We start from the raw sequence: 18894 nt of genomic DNA, 5'->3' as shown, positions 1-18894 counted from the left end.
ATAACATTGCGAATATTCGCAATAACATTGCGAATATTCGCAATAACATTGCGAATATTCGCAATAATTATTGCGAATATTCGCAATAATATTGCGAATATTCGCAATAACATTGCGAATATTCGCAATAACATTGCGAATATTCGCAATAATTATTGCGAATATTCGCAATAATATTTCTAATTTTTTTTTTTTTTTTTTTTTTGGCACTAATATGCTTCCGTATTTAGCAAAGATATCGTGAAATTTGAATTTCGTTCTGGTGCACCAGAACGAAATTACAACGCATTGTCTATGGAACAGTGTAATACACATAATCATGCATAACTCGCGAACTGAAATTTTGGGAATAGGTTTTTTTTTTTTATATCTAATGAAAAATGACATAATTAATAGAGGATGCTAGGATCACGAAATACTCCTTTAATATTGTAAAATTTTTGGTCTCAAGTATATAAAATTATTGTGCATTCTGTCCTTAAAGATTTTTTTTAGTTTCCTTACCTCACAATGTGTGATAATAATTCTCTGCAGTGTTTCATCATCTGTTCCCATACCACTCATAGCCTCATGCAACTTGTCGGCAAAATATACCGCTCGATCCCTCGAAAATGCAACTAAAAATGTATTATGCAAAATAAAAATACGTAAGAAGAACAGCCAACATGTTAGTTTAAAAATAAAAAAACAGATTTGGGATGGTGCATGCATATAATTACATGGTATAAAGAAAATCAGTAATAATACGTTGTTGAAGTGTGCTGGTACTTAGGTGTAGCGCACGTTAAATCACCGACATTTATAAGTTATCATACACTTTAAGTCAGTTCATGGTACATCCACTATGGGGTTGGCTAAGGTATAGCTACTTCGAAGTAGCTTCAGAGTAGCTCTATTATTAAGGTGTAGCTTCAGGGCTACACCAGGTGTAGCCGCGAAGGTAATCTGCCGCGGTGGTAAACCGTGAATGAGAATCTGGATGTGTATGATATGAGCCGACACATGCGCACAAAAGTTAATGTTATAGTAATATAGTCTGCTACACACATTTTTATTAATATCTTACCTAATTTCTTCAAACCATATAGAATATCACCTGAAAACTCCTTCCCCAGCGCATCCTCCATGGTCTTGCCGTATATCTGTATTGTATGAAAGTAACACATTAATCGTTGTTGGGTTTTTGTTTTGTTTTGTTTTTTGTTAAGAATACTTTATTATTTACTGCATTGACGATCATTAGGCTATCTGGATTAAGAGTGAAAAGAGACAGTCTCGTCTTATTTAACATGTTTAACGTTTTCTTGAAGATTTATTTCAGACAGTAATTTTGCATGTTTTCTCAAAACAACACTACAAATAATTAATTGCTTAACCTGAAAAAATATCAAGGAACTGTAATAAGTTATCAAAAGATTCATTTGATTTATTGATCTGTTGAATGATTGATATATTGATTGCTTGACTTAGTGGTTGATAATTGAAAATTGGTTGCTTCAATGCTCGAGTACTTGATTGATTACTTCGCTTGATTGATTATATGATTGATTATATGATTGAACGATTATATGATTGGTTGATTGATTGATTGATTGATTGATTGATTTTGATTGATTACTTATTATATGATGGATTGATTAATTGATTGATTACATTGATACCTCTTCGTACGCCTTGCAGGCGGCAGCAAGTTGATCCCAACTCCTGGATGTAAAGACGCTCATGAAAAAGTCATCGTCTGTGCCAAGCCTATCCTCTCCTTCCTGTAATGATTAACCACAATCGTCATTTTACCATACAGACGAATCACGGGTGATATATAAACCGCCCATTTGTTATTATGACTATAGGGTGTCAACGTTTTCAACTGCGGTGCAAAACCAGTTTCCATAATCTGGTCTTCGTTAGGAGTATGCGGAATAATTTAGACAATTCGGGGCTTGTCCGGGAATTGAACCCCGGGACCTCTCGCAACTTGTCTTAACAATCACGTCAAGAAGTAAGCTTTATACCTTGAAGTGTGACCGTCAACTAAGTGTATGGGGATGGAAAGGAGGTAGCTTGCGGGAATCTCTCCCCACTGGCCACCGTGGTATTTGAGATTTTGCCCATTTTTGTCAAATCTTGCCACTTGAAAGTCGCCCCTTCATGGAATATCCTGGCTATACGCCACTTTTAAAGAACAGTTTTGCATTAATACACTAATTGCGAAAGTAAAGTAATTGGTGTTTTAAAAGGGATATTTATTAAATTTCTTTGACAAACAACCTGATCAGATTTATTTGATTTGTCACTAAAGACCAAGTTCAACAGTTAAATACGTGTAGGCTTAAAAATAGAAAAATCGAGTCTTGTCTCACCTGATGTAAAAATCTAGCATCTGATTTTGCGAATGATTCCACGACCACATGGGGTTCGTCTCGATCTTCCTGTGCAGGCAAACATTAAGTAGAATGTAAATAGATGCATTTTGTAGGATTGTAGATTAAATAATTAAACATTTTGCTTGGCAAATCCAATAAAAAGTAACTCACTACTTTAGCTTTCGCCATCTGGGCTGATGGCTTGATCACAAGTGTCTTGGTCCACGTCATTGAATGGGAAGGGGCAAAAGTACTTGACAGGGACTCAAACGCATTCACCAGAAGAATAAGGGAAGCTATCCAAATCCGCAAAAAGGGGGCCAAAGCAATCAACCGCGAAGAAGGTATCGTCTCTCTCGATCACGTATACGATCCACTGCTCAAAACACAAACAACATCACTTCCGGGAAATGTCAACAAGCCGTTTTGCGGGAAAAGCAGTGGACCAAGACACTTGTGATCAAGCCATCAGCCCAGATGACGAAAGCTAAAGTAGTGAGTTACTTTTTATTGGATTTGCCTAGCAAAATGTTTAATTATTAAGTAGAATGTTATGAAAATATAGTTGTGGCATTAAAAACGTCGCTTTTATATTGAAGCTGTTACAAAAATCATTGAGCTTACAAATCTGTTTCTTGTAAGTGTTGATCATCTGTTTTGATATGGTTTGAGCTATTTTCAACTAAGATATAATACTCTTAATTTGCGAAATTGTGTTTAATTGTTGATTACCTAAAAAGAATAAGTGATTGATTGATATGTTGATAAATACGTAATGTTGATTGGTTGATTGATTGATTGATTCATTCATTCATTAGCAATATATAAACGAGAATGAAAAAAGTCTATAATCATGATAATGATGTCTACCAAAGATCGCAAATTACTATATATATATACCTACATGTATTCATATGCAGAAGATACGAGTCTTTTGCTATCGAGAAAACAAATGTATATAATTATTTGTATTATTTTGCTATCTACCTAAGATAGCACTCAACTATTGTTACATACTTGCTTGAAAGACATATTATTTCGGTGTCTTTTATCAATTGTTCCGTGTATAGGATATAATATTAAAATGTTAATTTACCTTCATTAATTTGAGTAGTAACTTCTGAAAGTTCCCACTTGTGTCGCTGTCAATATCTTCAGCTAATGTTTTGCCAAATTCTTAAAGAAAAACAAAATGATGAAACATACTCGCAGTTAAATACTTTTGATAATGCAAAATTATATATAAAAAAAGTCATCCAGTCGTTAAAATCACAACGTTTTGAACTTAATGCTTTACTGGAACTTTCGCTGGGTTGGTCAGTTGCCTATAAATGAAGTCTGATGGTATCATACGCAACGTAGCAAGTTGTAAAAGTGAGTTCCAGTAAAAAGTTTAATTCAAAACTTTGTGACTTTTGAGATACATTATCATACGTCCAAACTGTCAAGAAAGTGAAGTGATGAGCTAATATTAATTTTAATTGACCCCCCCCCCCAACGGTGTACATGAATTCTTTGTGTGTATAGGCGAATCATCATGACTCTGTAACACGTTTTGAATAATATATAATAAGATGTAATGTTATATATAATATAATATAATATAATATAATATAATATAATATAATATAATATATATAATATATGTAGGCGAATCATCATGACTCTGCAACACGTTTTGAATAATATATAATAAGATGTAATGTTTTATATAATATAATATAATATAATATAATATAATATAATATAATACGACTTCGAAACGTCCACAGTGAGTACTGTTTTATTGGACTAGAAGTATGAAATCTCTTTGTTTATTTATCAACAACAGTCCTGAGGAAAATGTTCAGTGATATAATATAATATAATATAATATAATATAATATAATATAATATAATATAATATAATATACATATAATATAATATAATATAATATAATATAATATAATATAATATAATATAATACGGTATAAATACAACAAATATGCTAATAGTATATATCTGTCATATTTTTAATGGATGAGAAACGTTTTAACAACCCTTAAAATAGCCCAGCCATCGGAAAAAACATTCCCATCAAACACCTGCCCGGAATAATCCCTTGTCGTTGTAATGAAAATACTGTTAGTTGTTGTTAGTGGTGATGGTATTGTTCAATTTTGTTTATTTCGTTGTTATTTATAGCTTATCATCTACCTGCCATACTCACTATTTTTGTAAGCTTTTCGAACACCCTCGAGTTGTGTTTTGTTGCGGAAGCTCAGGATTTCAATTAGAACATCTTCTTCTGTACCAAGACCCTGTTGTCAAAACAGAAAAACAGTGCTGATAAATAGAAATACACTGAAGTAAATGACATTCAAAATAGATAAGATTATGAAAAATGACCACACCCAGTTTTAAGACATGAGACATAAATATAAAAGATGAATAATTGCAAAACAAGTCAAAATTCTGTGAGTTTTTTTTCACGATGCAAAGTGTGCCTTGCCCCTTAAGAGCTTCAGTCTATCATAAAGATGGCATAATTAATTTTGATCCATAAAATTAAGGGGTGGGGTATGAACGTTTGGACAGTATTTATTGTGGGACATTAGACTAGAGCACATGAGACATATCGAATTGCATTCTGAATACGAAGAATGTCCTTCTGATATCAAATAATTTAGATTTTTTTAAATTCGCAATGTAATACACATTTTATGGCAAATGATTAAAAATTGATATTTTTGATATTTAACAGTACTCGAAGTAATTTCTATAAATCTGATGATTTATACTTAAAGTGTATGTAGGTGGGATGAAAAGCCGACGAACAATTGAACATTTTGACCTTTCGTATTACCAAAAAAAGTAGGTCTTTTGGGGAAAAAAATCCATATCTTCAATATGAAAGGTCAAAATTCTCAATTGATCGTCGGCTTTTCCACCCAGCTACATACACTTTAAGAAAATTAGATTTATAAAATTTACTTCGAGGGCTGTTATATCAAAAATGTGAAAATATCAGATTTTAATAATTTGTCGTAAAATTTGTATTATATCGTGAATTTCAAAAAATGAAAAATATTTTATATCAGAAAGACATTCTTCGTATTCAGAATGCAATTCGATATGTCTGATGTGCTCTCATTTCCCACAAAAAAAACTGTCGAAACGCTCATTCCAGATCCCTTAAGGGGTGGGGTATGCACCTTTGGACAGTATTTATTGTGGGACATTAGAGCACATCAGACATATCGAATTGCATTCTGAATACGAAGAATGTCCTTCTGATATCAAATAATTTTGATTTTTTGAAATTCGCAATGTAATACACATTTTATGGCAAATCATTAAAATTGATATTTTTGATATTTAACAGTACTTGAAGTAAACTTTATAAATCTGATGATTTATACTTAAAGTGTATGTAGGTGGGATGAAAAGCCGACGATCAATTGAAAATTTTGACCTTTCCTATTGAAGATATGGATTTTTTTCCCAAAACACCAAAAAAAATTAGGTCTTTTTGGGAAAAAAATCCATATCTTCAATATGAAAGGTCAAAATTTTCAATTGACCGTCGGCTTTTCCTCCCTGCTACATACACTTTAAGAATATATCATTAGATTTATATAATTTACTTCGAGGACTGTTATATATCAAAAATTTGAAAAATATCAATTTTTATAATTTGTCATAAAATTTGTATTATATTGTGATTTTCAAAAATGAAAATTATTTGATATCAGAAAGACATGCTTCGTATTCAGAATGCAATTCGATAGGTCCGAGGTGCTCTCATGTCCCACAAAAATACTGTCGAAACGCAATAAACGCTCATTTTAGATCCCTTAAGAAATCAACTTTTAACAACAATGGGGAGAGTCAGCTATAAACTTTTCAAATATATTCATCAGGCTGGTATGTCATGAATAGAAAACTCTGTGCATATAATCAGTATGCTTCGACTATGGGTCTTTTTATCTTTTCAGTTTCCGTAATATATTGTTCAGATACGAAAACGCAAGTGATTCAGTAAGTTTACTGTAATCTGACTTCATTGTTAACTTTGAAGTACCAATCAGCTTATTTCAATAGAGGCAGATGAGTCAGATGCCTATGTCAATAAAAGCGGGAGAGACAAGACCGATGTTTTTAATGGTCTAGCGCCCTCTCGTCTTTGCATTGCTAAATTGATCTATATTAATTTGACAAAATGCATGCCAATCCGAATGATAATGTGCACTTTGTTTCTGTAAAAACGTTGAAAATAAGCCCTTCAATCACAAAAGGTCCGCTTATGAGCCTGTCGCGCCCCATTGCACTTGTGCAGGGCCACAGTGTCGCCCATCCCTCGTATCACTGTCTATCTCCCTATTTTGCTTCCCCCTGCCCCCCCCCCCCCTATGATCAGGCTCCCCACTCCCTCCCCGGTCCCTACTCTCTCCTCTCGAGCTTTCTCTTTCTAGCCTTTCCGTCTCTCCCTCTCCTCTCTTTCTTCCTCACCCCCTCCCACTCTCACTTGTTCAGTCTCAAGTATCTCCCTCCCTCCCTCCCCCTCCCTTGCGAAATTTATCAGTATGACTAAAAATAAGCTCTGCAAACATTTACTTTCTACATAGCGGATGGTCTTCCTATACATTTAAATGCAAAGGCGGGATAATATGAGACTACTGTGCGCCAAATTGCCTATTTTGTTAAACTTTGCAATTATTGTAAACGTTTCCGTCGTTGAATATTTTGTCAGTCGTCAATACTTTCAAAATGTTGTTTTTGATAACATAATTACATATTCGTACCCCCCCCCCATGTGTAATAATTTTGTTATTCAATTAATACTTAAATATGATAGTTATTTAAAGAGTTCCTGTCCTTTTCTGTATTATAATAGTGATCAATGCATGAGGATTTGGTCACGCTTGCTGGTCTTGGTATGTCGTGACCATGGGTCACGTACGTATTTATAAATATAGTCGAAGCATATACTAATAATAGTAGCATAACTTTCTTTTGTTGGAGTGAACTTACACTTACCGAGTTGAATTCGAGCATCAACCATATAGCTTATTACTTAAGAAAAAACTGAACTTTAAAAACCATATCGAGGGTTGAGAGCCAGAAAGCCTCAACTCATAATCACCTGTTCCAACAAAATGAAGTAAAGTCGCAAGGGCACTATAGAAGATACAGTCCATTAATCATGACAAAAGTCAATAAAAAACAAACGACATTATCGAAGCAAGGAGCCAACTGTATGCTCATTGTGAGAGCTGATGGTCATGGCCATAGTGAGTTACGGCTTTCTGGTTCTGAACCCTCGATATGGAGAATCCAAAATATATTCCAATATTATTGTCTTGTGTAAACTTACCGAGATGGCTTCGTTCATCAGCCATGCCTCATACTCAGCCGATGGCTCCACCAAGTGTACCACCACATCTTCGTAATCACCACTCAACTCTGACTTCAAAACCTTTATCAAGTCCTATACAAATGGATGATGCGGATGCCTTTTTTAAAATATGCACATATAGGAATGTTGCTATCTACCTAAGATAGTAATTAGCTTATATATTGTTATACGTACCTATAAGAAAATAATATCTACCTAAGATAGTCTTTACCCTTTTTAAAACATATTTAGACATATGTCAATGCTATCTACTTAAGATAGCATAACTACATCTATATACGACCAAAAAAAAGCTATCTACCTAAGATAACATTTAACAATACATATACGCCTACTTAAGAGAAGTCCACCCATGAATATACCCAAAGCGCAAATTACTATTATTAACTATTCAGACAAAAGTATTTGCTATATCCACCTAAGATTACACCCATTTGTTATGTTCCTATGGAGAAGATATATGTCTTTGGCTATCTACTAAAATAGCATTTACTGATTATTATCTAATAATAATTATTATTATTGTGTAAATCAATTCTACTTAAGATAACATTTACCCATTGTTATATCTACGTAGAGAAGAAAGAGAATAAATGTATTTTACTATCTACCTAAGATAGCACATAAATAAAAAAAATTGTAATAATCATACCTTTCCATATTTCTGTTTGTAGGCTTGTGCAATAAGTTGACGTTGTTCATTGTTACATGATGTTAAGACGTCTATCACGGCGTTGTCCTTTGTACCTAAACAATATGAACAAACAGAATAATTATTGATACTAATAGAAATAGAAAATATTACCGAACTTAATTTGATAGGCAAAGAAACAAGATGATTTTATGTTATCTTGGTGGAATGTTAGATAACATGGATAATATAGGACCCGATATGAAAAGTGGTCGTCGAAGTCAATTGAGGGCTATACTCGTATACATGCACAAAAATGATATCTTTATTGAGAATATCTCTACAAAAACAAAAAGGTTCACCGTGAATTGCTTCATGCAAATAATACATACCGGCCCCATCCATTGCTTTATGAAGTTTCTCGGCTTCTTGGCTAGCTTGAAAGTTTGGTCTTGCTCGAACCGTGCCATGGTACACAGCCTGCGTGATGTCATTTGTAAAGAAAAAGAATCAAATAAACTTTTAGCCAATGTTCGTCTCATAATCATGTCCAGGGCCGGATTTACTATAGGGCCAGATGGGCCCGGGCCCAGGGCCCCCAAATTTTGGGGGCCCCCAAAATTGCCTTGTACAGTGTTGCATCTTCCATTTTAGCCGATAAACACCATGTTTTGGGCCAAAATAGGGTAAAATACTGCGCGCACTGGTCAGTTATAGCAAAATTCAGCTTCAATTTGGGCTCAATTAGTCTAGAATTGAATTTTTTTCGCACGCTTCGCGCGCAAATGTCCAAGTAAAATCTAAAAACTTAGCCACTGGAGTGCACTTGTCTTCGTCATGGTGCGTTTGGGGCCTCCAAATTTTGGCCTGGCCCAGGGCCCCCCAAAAGGAAAATCCGGTCCTGATCATGTCAGACTGTCAGCTCCTCCGATTAACCTAATAATTTGCTGATCTTAAGGGATGGGGTATGAACGTTTGGGCAGTATTTATTGTGGGACATTAGAGCACATCAGACATATCGAATTGCATTCTGAATGTCCTTCTGATATCAAATAATTTTGATTTTTCGAAATTCGCAATGTAGGCTAATACACATTTTATGGCAAATGATTAAATATTGATATTTTTGATATTTAAAAGTTCTAGAAGTAAACGTTATAAATTGTATGTAGGTGGGATGAAAAGCCAAATATCAATTGAAAATTTTGACCTTTTATATTGAAGATATGGATTTTTTTCCCAAAACACCAAAAACATTTAGGTCTTTTGGGGAAAAAAATCCATATCTTCAATATAAAAGGTCAACATTTTCAAGTGATCGTCGGCTTTTCCTCCCAGCTACATACACTTTAAGAATATATCATTAGATTATAAAATTTACTTCGAGGACTTTTATATATCAAAAATGTGAAAAATATCAAAATAAAATTTGTATTATATCGTGAATTTCAAAAAATTAAAATTATTTGATATCAGAAAGATATTCTTCGTATTCAGAATGCAATTCGATATGTCTGATGTGCTCTCATGTCCCACAAAAAATACTGTCGAAATGCTCAAAACGCTCAGGGGTACCAGGTATAATAAAGTAGCCTACCTTTAGAAAAAAAGGTTCCAAATGACGGTGTACTGTTTGTGTTTTTTAAATCTTTCAGTTTTGTGTGTTTTACTTAGTCACTGCCAGGTGAATTTCTAACAAATATAAAGAGTATAATAATAAATCATTATTATCTATTTCCATTGTTACAAAATTGAATAGTATACCCCCACCTGTAATTAACCTCTTGGTTACCCATTGTATATGCCAAGGTTATTTGGTCAATCTGGTGAAAAGATAATGGATTCTATTCGTAACCAAGGGAACCATTGAAAATACTGATATTCTACATGTATTATTTCACGGGTAAACAATGAATTTGTTATTTACCAATACTGTGAAAAGTAATTCAGATATGCCTGCTTGCTATAAGGGTCTATCCATACTGAAATTGATGTAGAAAGTTTTTGATATTGAAATTTTATACATGATAATAAATTATTTATTCTTTTTTAAAAATCTAGATGGGGTATAGGCTATTAAAAAATTTGCAACAGCTATTTTGTAAAAGTATCGGTGTAATTATTAGATTTATTGTAAACAGAATTAAAATAGACACCATATAACAACTGACAAAAAACATTATTTTGAAAAACATTTCTTCAAAATTATATAGGCCTACTAAATGACCCCCATTTTTTACTAAATTTTTATACCCAATGACCCTTTTTTTTCATTTATTAATACCCGATGACCCTCCCCCTTTTAAAAAACATGCCCCAACTTCAACTTCCATGCAGAGGCCAGTTCAGATATACCCCTCACTTCTAATGTTGAGTTCCTCACCCTCGGGAAGAGAACTCCACATTATTTTACTCCTGATGACATTGGAATTAGATCAGCCCATGTCATGCAATTTTATCTTTGAAGACACTTTAACATAATGCCTCCATGTCCCATATGTTGCACACCGGGGTTGCACAAGCTGTGATAGCATTCTTGACAAGTCACCATTGAAAACAGAGTTCAGTAGCTTTATTATAATTATAATATTAATGAGAAAATGGGTTAAAACACTCCTCAATCATTTTTGAAAATAAATACATATATCCATCAATGTTGACTAGTTTTGGCGTCATGTTTACTCTCATCTTATATTTAAAAATATTGACATTTTACCTGACTCGCATCATCTCATTTATTTTCAATAAGAACACTTCCTGACCGTGACATGATTGAGCTTGATATTAACCAGATGATGCAGTGTATACCCATCAGTACGTATAATGGGATGATATTAAAGTGATATCACGAACGACCTGACTTAAAATTTGCTTAATTTATTCGCTTTATCTCATCTGCAAGAAAGAGAAATCATATTTTCCATGTGACAGTTTGTGCATGCCTTCCACGTATAGGCCTACATTTCATAAAGTGGTCATTTCTGTCCAATTCTGTGATAAAAATATATTTTCCACAACTGAAGTGCGCATTTCAAGTGGAAGTTACCCAATTTCTATATCGACCAATAAACCTATTCCGACCGAAAATAACGTGTTTCATATCTAACACATTGTCAATGAAATTACCAAACATAAAAAACCCTGATTCGTCCGTTTGTAGTATTGCAACAGATTTTTAACCATCTTACCGGTGCTCCCGCAGGTGCAAAGGTCTGTATAATCACTTGAGTAGGTCCATCTTTACCAATATCCATGTTGGTATTAGTCATGGGTTTTCTGTTTCCCCCTCCTCCTCCAGATTTACTCCCTGCTCCGTTGTTGGTATTCTTTGTCGGCTCCACTTTGTCCTTGGATGATCCACTGCCCATGTCGTATGTATACCAATTGGTTGTTTACAAATTAAAGCAGAATTGTGTTGGTGGGGTTTTTTTTGCAGCGTAAAAAAGGTGTGATATTCCAGTCAATTTTTTCGATTGCACAAATTTAAACCAATTAATCGAAGCTTTTAGAGAATATAATTATATGATAATTATGATGTTCATGCATGCCATTCCAGATTCGATACCGATGAAATCATTGACCAGTTCGAATTAACAGCAAACTCCAAAAACCTTGAAAGCTGATACATGACCGTGGCAAAGTAATTATTGTAATTCCAATTTCACGCTACGGTTCATCCAAACCTATACACATCGCACAGATGATAATCTATCCAAAGGCATGCCTGAAGTCACTGTGGCGATGCAAGCCTGTGTTTGTTAAGGTCATCAAAAAGCAATATCATCGGAATACAGAGTATTTATTGAAAGCGTGGTATATTTTCACAAACACAGATCCCCAACCCCAACTATAAATAATACAATAAAATTAGCATCAAATCCGATGGCGTGTCATTCCTGGTTACCAGACTACTACTATTAAAATACACGTAAACATATTCAATATCGTGTGCTAATTTTGGCCACCAGCTCTCTTACGTTGCCAGTTTATACTGTTAATTATACCTTTCAAAGCGCCCAACAGTATACATGGTATATCTTTCATTAGCCGGAGGTCATTATTAGCAGCATACTGAAACAAAACAAATCGATAATTTGGGCGTAATTTCAATCGATCATGCCTCTTGCAATGCTCAATTCACCTGGTATAATGGGCAATTTGTTTACACGCACCAAGCAACCATAAACGCTCTCTCCATGCTTACAGGGACCAAATGTAAATATTGCTGTGCACTTGTAAATCTATTATAGCTGCAGCTATAAGCATGTTAAGTGTGTAGTGAAGCTATACATGTTTCATATCCCTGCATTCCCTGGTATAATATTATAATTTGTATAATATAATATTTTATAGGCCTATTTATTAGTTACTTCACAAATTAATTTTGTGATTTTCCTTTTAATTTTATAATTCCCTGGTTAAATAAAGGATAATATGAACATCGAGGTCCTCATGATACTCATTTTTTAAAATAATTTTTCACGGTTAATCCTCATGATACTAATTTTTTTAAATAATTTTTCACGGTTAATCTGTTATAGGGCTTACAATTTGTTTAACATTTTATTGCTGTTGTAATAAATGATTCAGCTTCGATACCCTTAATATTATTATGTACACATGTCATAAGTTTATATATTGGCGCCCCTCATGCCTTTGGTTTGGGCATGGAAGAAAGAGATAAGAAGGAACCACAACGAACGCATTCACTTTGTCCACTCCCTTTACCGACATTTAATTGACATTGTTATTCATGAGGATTTACTTTGATCAATACCCCGCGTTAAATAGGTGATTGGTATTGTATTCCATGTATTTGCATGTCTTCTGGAGCGTGTGTGAAGGATGATTTGAACTAATGACCTTCCGTGCAAGCACCCTATAGGATTTTCTCTGGTGACGTGATCATCGGTCATTGATGGCCTACATCTTTTTCTTCCATTTTGCCCAATTTTTCCGAACTTTGATGACTTTTTTCTCAGAGTTGGCAGTCTTTGGCACTGAAACGAGTTAGCTAGTTACGATTATACACATATAAACTATTAAATTAAACAGGTTTTATGTACCGGACTCAACCGGAACATTGTGCATTATTTAAGAACATTTTACATCTATTTTTCATCGAAAAAGTCACCAAAATCTTACCTTATTTGCTAAAGATGAAACTCAGCAAAAAAACGGCCGATTTTGATTACCTTTTCGATGTTTTATAGGACATTTTCTACACAACACGATCAAGAAAACAGTTTGACTGTAGATCCCAAAACAAAGCTACTATACATGTTCAGAGCATCAGTGAAATTCCATAATCTTACTTCTGGGTAGCGTTTGTTTGTTCGTGGATGGATTTGTTATAAATTTTTTCCAGTAATGATTTTGCCAAGCATCGATCGCGGTAAATGGATCATACATGAAAGTAAGTACCATTGATAGCTTTTCTTTTCATGCGTCAATAGATAAGCGGATTAAAACTTGGCCGATCGAAGTCGTTGTGGTTCCTTCTCATCTCTTTCTTCCATGGTTTGGGCGCCTCTATTTTGATAATGACATGGTAGGCTTTCCTTGCCCCGGGTTTCCTTGCAAAATGATTTAATTTTTGCTCAGCTCTCTCTCTCCTCTTTCCCTACTTCTCCCCCCTCTCTCTAGCTCTCCCCTCCCCTTCTCTCTCCATCCCCCCTCTCTCTTCTCCCCCCCCCCCTCCCCTCCTTCTCCCCCTATCTCTCTTCTCATCTCCTTCACCCCTTGCTTTTTTGCCGTTGACGTCAGGCTGAAGTTCTGCAAATCACGCATCGGGCGCCTGCGCCCTCTGTATTCGCAATGCAACCAATTGATCAGTTCGATATGTCGGCTCCCTGCGCTGCGTTTCAGCAGACAATAATTCTACTGGTATGCTTTTTTTTAGTCTGTAGCCAGATAGCAACAAACCTTCATCTTCTCTTAAGTAGAAACAAACATAAAATAATGCATTGGGTAGATAGCAAATGGGCAAGAAGATTTGTATCATTTAAGAGTGATGGCAACAACAGACCTGTTAAGTGGATATAGCAAACATATTTACGTCTTCTCTTCCATGTCTTCGGTATAATTAATTGTGTTGTCTGATCAGATGGATATAGGTAACATTTGTTAAATGTTAACTTATGATATGATATAGGCCTATATCTTAGGTAGATAGCAAACCATAACCTCTGGCTTCTGCTATAAGTAGAAAATAATAATTCCATGCTATCTTAGGGAGATAGCAGAGTAGTGTCTCATCCTCACGGTAGATAACAATATAGGTAAATGATATCCTATAGGCAGATAGATATATATGGTTTTATTGCTATCTTAGGTAGATAGCAAGATGCTTTTGTCTTTTCTTGAGTAAATAATAGTAGTCATTTGCGATCTTGGAAAGACAGCATAATAGACGTTCATCTTCTTTTATATTATTGCTATCTTATGTAGATAGCAAAAAGCGTTTGTCTGTTTTGCTGAGTAGACGACTACAGCCTGTCTCCAAAAAAAATTGTGCAAGTGAAAAGCGCCCTCTGTAGCAATTAGAAAATACTTTTGTGACAGGATGCTTACATCAACGTCAAGCGCGTAGTCTTAGCTCTCAAATGCCGTTTGTTCTGTTCAATTTACTTGTTTTAATCTCGATATATGCTTAGTTAACGACGAAGGGGTAAAATCACATTTGTACCACTTTTAATGTAAATCAGTGATAGCATCAAGTTTATCAAAGGTTCTTTCGTGAAATCAAAAGAATGCATCAATTACACAATACAACTTTTTTTACTGTTTTTACTGAATCATGATGCAGGAATAATGATTCTCTTTTTCTACAGATTAAAAGAATAAATATGTCACATTCTGCTGTAAATTTAAATACATGTGCACGTCAATGATTTTATCATGATGGTAAATACTGTTCTCTTAGTCACTCAAGACATGTTAAAAGACAAACAAATATTGAAGAGTTAGACAGGGTCTAAAGTTAGACCTGGTCTAACTGGAATTAAGTAAAGGAATGGTCCTTTACTCTTATTTCCTTCCTAGAGTAGCTAGCACATTCTAAAGATTTTAATGTAACGTTCAAAATAATACAAAATAACTTAACCAAATGTAAAGAAAAATCAAAATGTCCTTTCTCATGGTACTAAATTCCACTTAAACCAGGTCTAACTTTAGACCCGGTCTAACTCTTTTGTGCATACGGACCTTAGGTTTATATTACTTGTTGGGAAAGAAATTAGACAAAATAATGCACTCGCGCTGATGTTGATGCGAATGATGCGTCTAATGTACGAGCCCCGAAGGGGGAGTGCATTAGACGCATCAACTTCAGCTATCATTGATGTAAAGCTCTCTTCCTAATAGTAAAAGTGGCACAAATTGTGATTTTGCCCTTTCGTTGTTAAATAAACATATCTCGAGATTGAAACAAGCAAATTGAACAGAACAAACGACATTTGAGAGCTAAGACTGCGCCCGTGACGTTGATGTAAGCATCATGTCACAATGGTATTTTCTAACTGCCTGAGAGGGCGCTTTTTACTTGCACAATTTTTTTTTGAGACAGTCTGTATATACATGTATGAAGTACTCTCTAATATAAACAGCAAGAAGCTTGCTTTTTGGTAAACATCATTATTTTATTGCTGCAGATTTTGTCCTCTGTCAGGTAGATTGAATATAGATAACAGATATAGTCAAATGCTATTTTATATCTTAGGTATGGTAGATAGCAATTAGATAACAATAGTTAAATTATAACGTATAGTATATAGTTTTACATGTTATCTCATGTAGATAACAATTATAGACCCAGGGGCGTAGCCAGCTTTTTTGGTGGAGAAGGGGAGGACAAAATAAAAAAGTCATTCCAGACTGGTGTGTGTGTGGGGGGGGGGGGGCAAAACATTTCCTGGTTGCATCATTTTGACCCGGTATCTGTAGATTACTAGTATACATATACCGTGTTTTTAACTTTAAAACCACCCTAGTGAAACCACTCTAATATCAACTCATTCAAGGAGTTAAAAATGGAGGACAACACGTTTTTAGAGTTGTCCTTCTTTTAACTCCTTGAAAGAGTTAAAATTCACTCTTTTAGAGTAGGTTTCACTCTTTTAGAGTGGGTTTAAAGTTAAAAAAAACACATTTCACTCTTTTTTTGAGTGGTCTTATACAGGATGTCCCAGAAATAATTACCGAGTGAATAAAATTGAACGTAAGTCGCGAACTAGACATCTGAATCAAAAAATTGAAAATGTAGCGCATAGTCTATTTTATTGTGCATCACATAACGAAATTTTTGTTTGATTTGGTTGAATGGTTGCGAAGAAATTAACAATTACATAATGCGTGCATCAATGCAGTTCATTCCAAGTTTGAGCAACAGGCGTTCTTTTCACACTCGCTCACCGCTTCCTAAAGTTTGTGTATTTCACTAAATTTAGTCCACATTATCTATTTTATAATCCGACGGTGTTATGTTATTTATTTTTTCACTGAAGATGAATAACAGTTTGTCCGAGAAAACTTTGATTTCTGCAATTGGAAGCTTTCTAACTTTAATTCTTTAGGTTGTGCAAATATGGTATATTTTAACTTTCCAAAGAACATTTGAGCCAAGAATGACAACGAACAAGTGCTTACAGCTTTACGTGTGATTTTTGATACCATGTAACATTAATGTCGAAGTTTTAAAAGATTTAAACTTTGCATTACAATTTCTTGGAAATTATCCAAAACTACGGTGAGAATTTTTTTAAAGCCAGATGGAATTCTTTATGAAACATTTATATCAACATTAACGAAAAACGATATTTACAAGTTCCCAGCATCATCTTACATGCAAGCTTTCATTTTCAATATCATGCAGGTTTTCAAATTTGAACAAAAGCGAATTATATGTTTTACAAGAAACAAATTATTTAAAAAGAACGGAAAGGATTTCACGGTACAAAATATGAAGCCCATTGACAGTTAACCACTATAGACGAATCCAAGTAGCCAAGTCATGGTCAGGATTTGGTCGGACATCTTTGGGTAGCCGCTAGCACCAACCTGGTGTTTTGAGCGTCCAATTGTGCGAATAAAAGCCGCCTAACACCTAGAGAAGATGCAAGGACGAGGAGGGTTAATAGAATAATAGCTAATAATATATATAATGGAGATAATCCCGTCGCATCTATTCATATAGGCCTACATAGTCCTTTTGTTCGCAAGTACATCAATGCATAGATACCGCGTATAGTTAATCCGATTATTATGTCACTTCAACAACGAATAGACCATGCTGTGTGTTTTGTCGAAGGGAACAGCTGTATTGTGTTATTCTTTTGTCTACCTGTGTTTTCGCGGAAGTGTAAAACGGGTGATGGAATGCAGTTTAAAATTTCCGCCAAGGCCGAATCATTTCACATTTTGAGTGCATTGTAGCCGACGGCTACCCAACTAAAGGCTGCTAGTCAGGTGTAGGAATGCGTGTATTTGGATTCGTCTATAGTGCGCATTGTGTTGAATGATCTTTCTTTCAAACTTGGAATGAAGTGAATTGACGCATGCGTTACGTAATCGCTAATTTCTTCGCAATCAGTCAACCGATTCCAGTAAAATTAGCGTATAAGATGCGGAATAAGATGGGCTACTCGCTGATTTGGATTTTGATGTCTATTTCTCGACTTACGTCCAAATTCATTCGCCCGGTAATTTTTCTGGGACACCCTGTATGTGAATCACTCTTTTGGGGAGTGAGTTTTTCACTCGTTTACATTTATAAATGCTGTAATAATTTAGACAGCAAAAAATTGTTGTCTTCTCTTAGGTAGATATACATGTACTATAGCTATTGTTTTATTGCTATCTTAGGTAGATATCAATAAACGTCTGTCTTCTGTTATGTAGATAGAGCCTATAAAAAAGAAATGTTATGCGATATTAGATATAGCAACATTTGTCTTCTCCTACAAGTATGGTACAATTACTAGACGTTATCTTAGGTAGATAGTAGTAAATCCTACATAGGTAGATAACAAAATGTATCTTAACTCTATCAAGACGGGTGTCGACTGCAGACGACAAGTTTCATTTTTTTTAATTCAAAAATTTCAGTAATGTAAATTTTCATGACCATATTTTGAATCGGCATAAAAAATGCATTAAAATGAGTACAAACAAGCCTAGTATTGGTTCAGTAGTTCTTAAGATAGCTCTTGATATTTTGAGAAAATGTTTCAAAACTTGAACTATTTTCCGTTGAATCGCATGTCTTATTTGTGTTAATTCGGGTAGGCCTGTGCTAAATAGTAAATTCGCATTTTTTGCCTGTCAAGCTTTATTTGAACTTGAACCACATCACCCTAAACAATGACTCCTACAATTACCTAAGGGAAAAAAAATTAAACATGCTCCAACAGGGAGGAAAAGCCATAATCATTTGAAAAAATTTTCTTTCAAAAGACTAAAAATTTTAGGTGTTTTTGAGAAAAAAATTAATATCTTCAATACC

The 18894-nt window shown here is 34.5% G+C and overlaps 1 protein-coding gene across 1 annotated transcript in view; it reads right to left on the bottom strand.

The window, feature by feature from the left end:
* Positions 1-12214, bottom strand: part of LOC140166059 (annexin A13-like) — a 54325-nt gene extending 42111 nt beyond the window's left edge. Inside the window, exons 1-10 of the mRNA XM_072189440.1 lie at positions 11582-12214; positions 8786-8873; positions 8415-8509; positions 7721-7834; positions 4574-4664; positions 3460-3539; positions 2361-2429; positions 1662-1763; positions 1067-1142; positions 505-617 (exon numbers count right to left, since the gene is read on the bottom strand). Of these exons, the coding sequence (XP_072045541.1) occupies positions 505-617; positions 1067-1142; positions 1662-1763; positions 2361-2429; positions 3460-3539; positions 4574-4664; positions 7721-7834; positions 8415-8509; positions 8786-8873; positions 11582-11761 (1008 nt within the window). The 5' untranslated portion in view covers positions 11762-12214. The remainder of the gene's footprint in view (positions 1-504; positions 618-1066; positions 1143-1661; positions 1764-2360; positions 2430-3459; positions 3540-4573; positions 4665-7720; positions 7835-8414; positions 8510-8785; positions 8874-11581) is intronic.
* Positions 12215-18894: the final 6680 nt, after the last annotated feature.

The sequence above is a fragment of the Amphiura filiformis genome, chromosome 12, assembly GCF_039555335.1.
Source record: "Amphiura filiformis chromosome 12, Afil_fr2py, whole genome shotgun sequence".
NCBI classification, from domain to species: Eukaryota; Metazoa; Echinodermata; class Ophiuroidea; order Amphilepidida; family Amphiuridae; genus Amphiura; species Amphiura filiformis.
The sequence above is the reverse complement of the archived record's forward strand: the minus strand, read 5'-3'. Positions and strand labels throughout refer to the sequence as shown.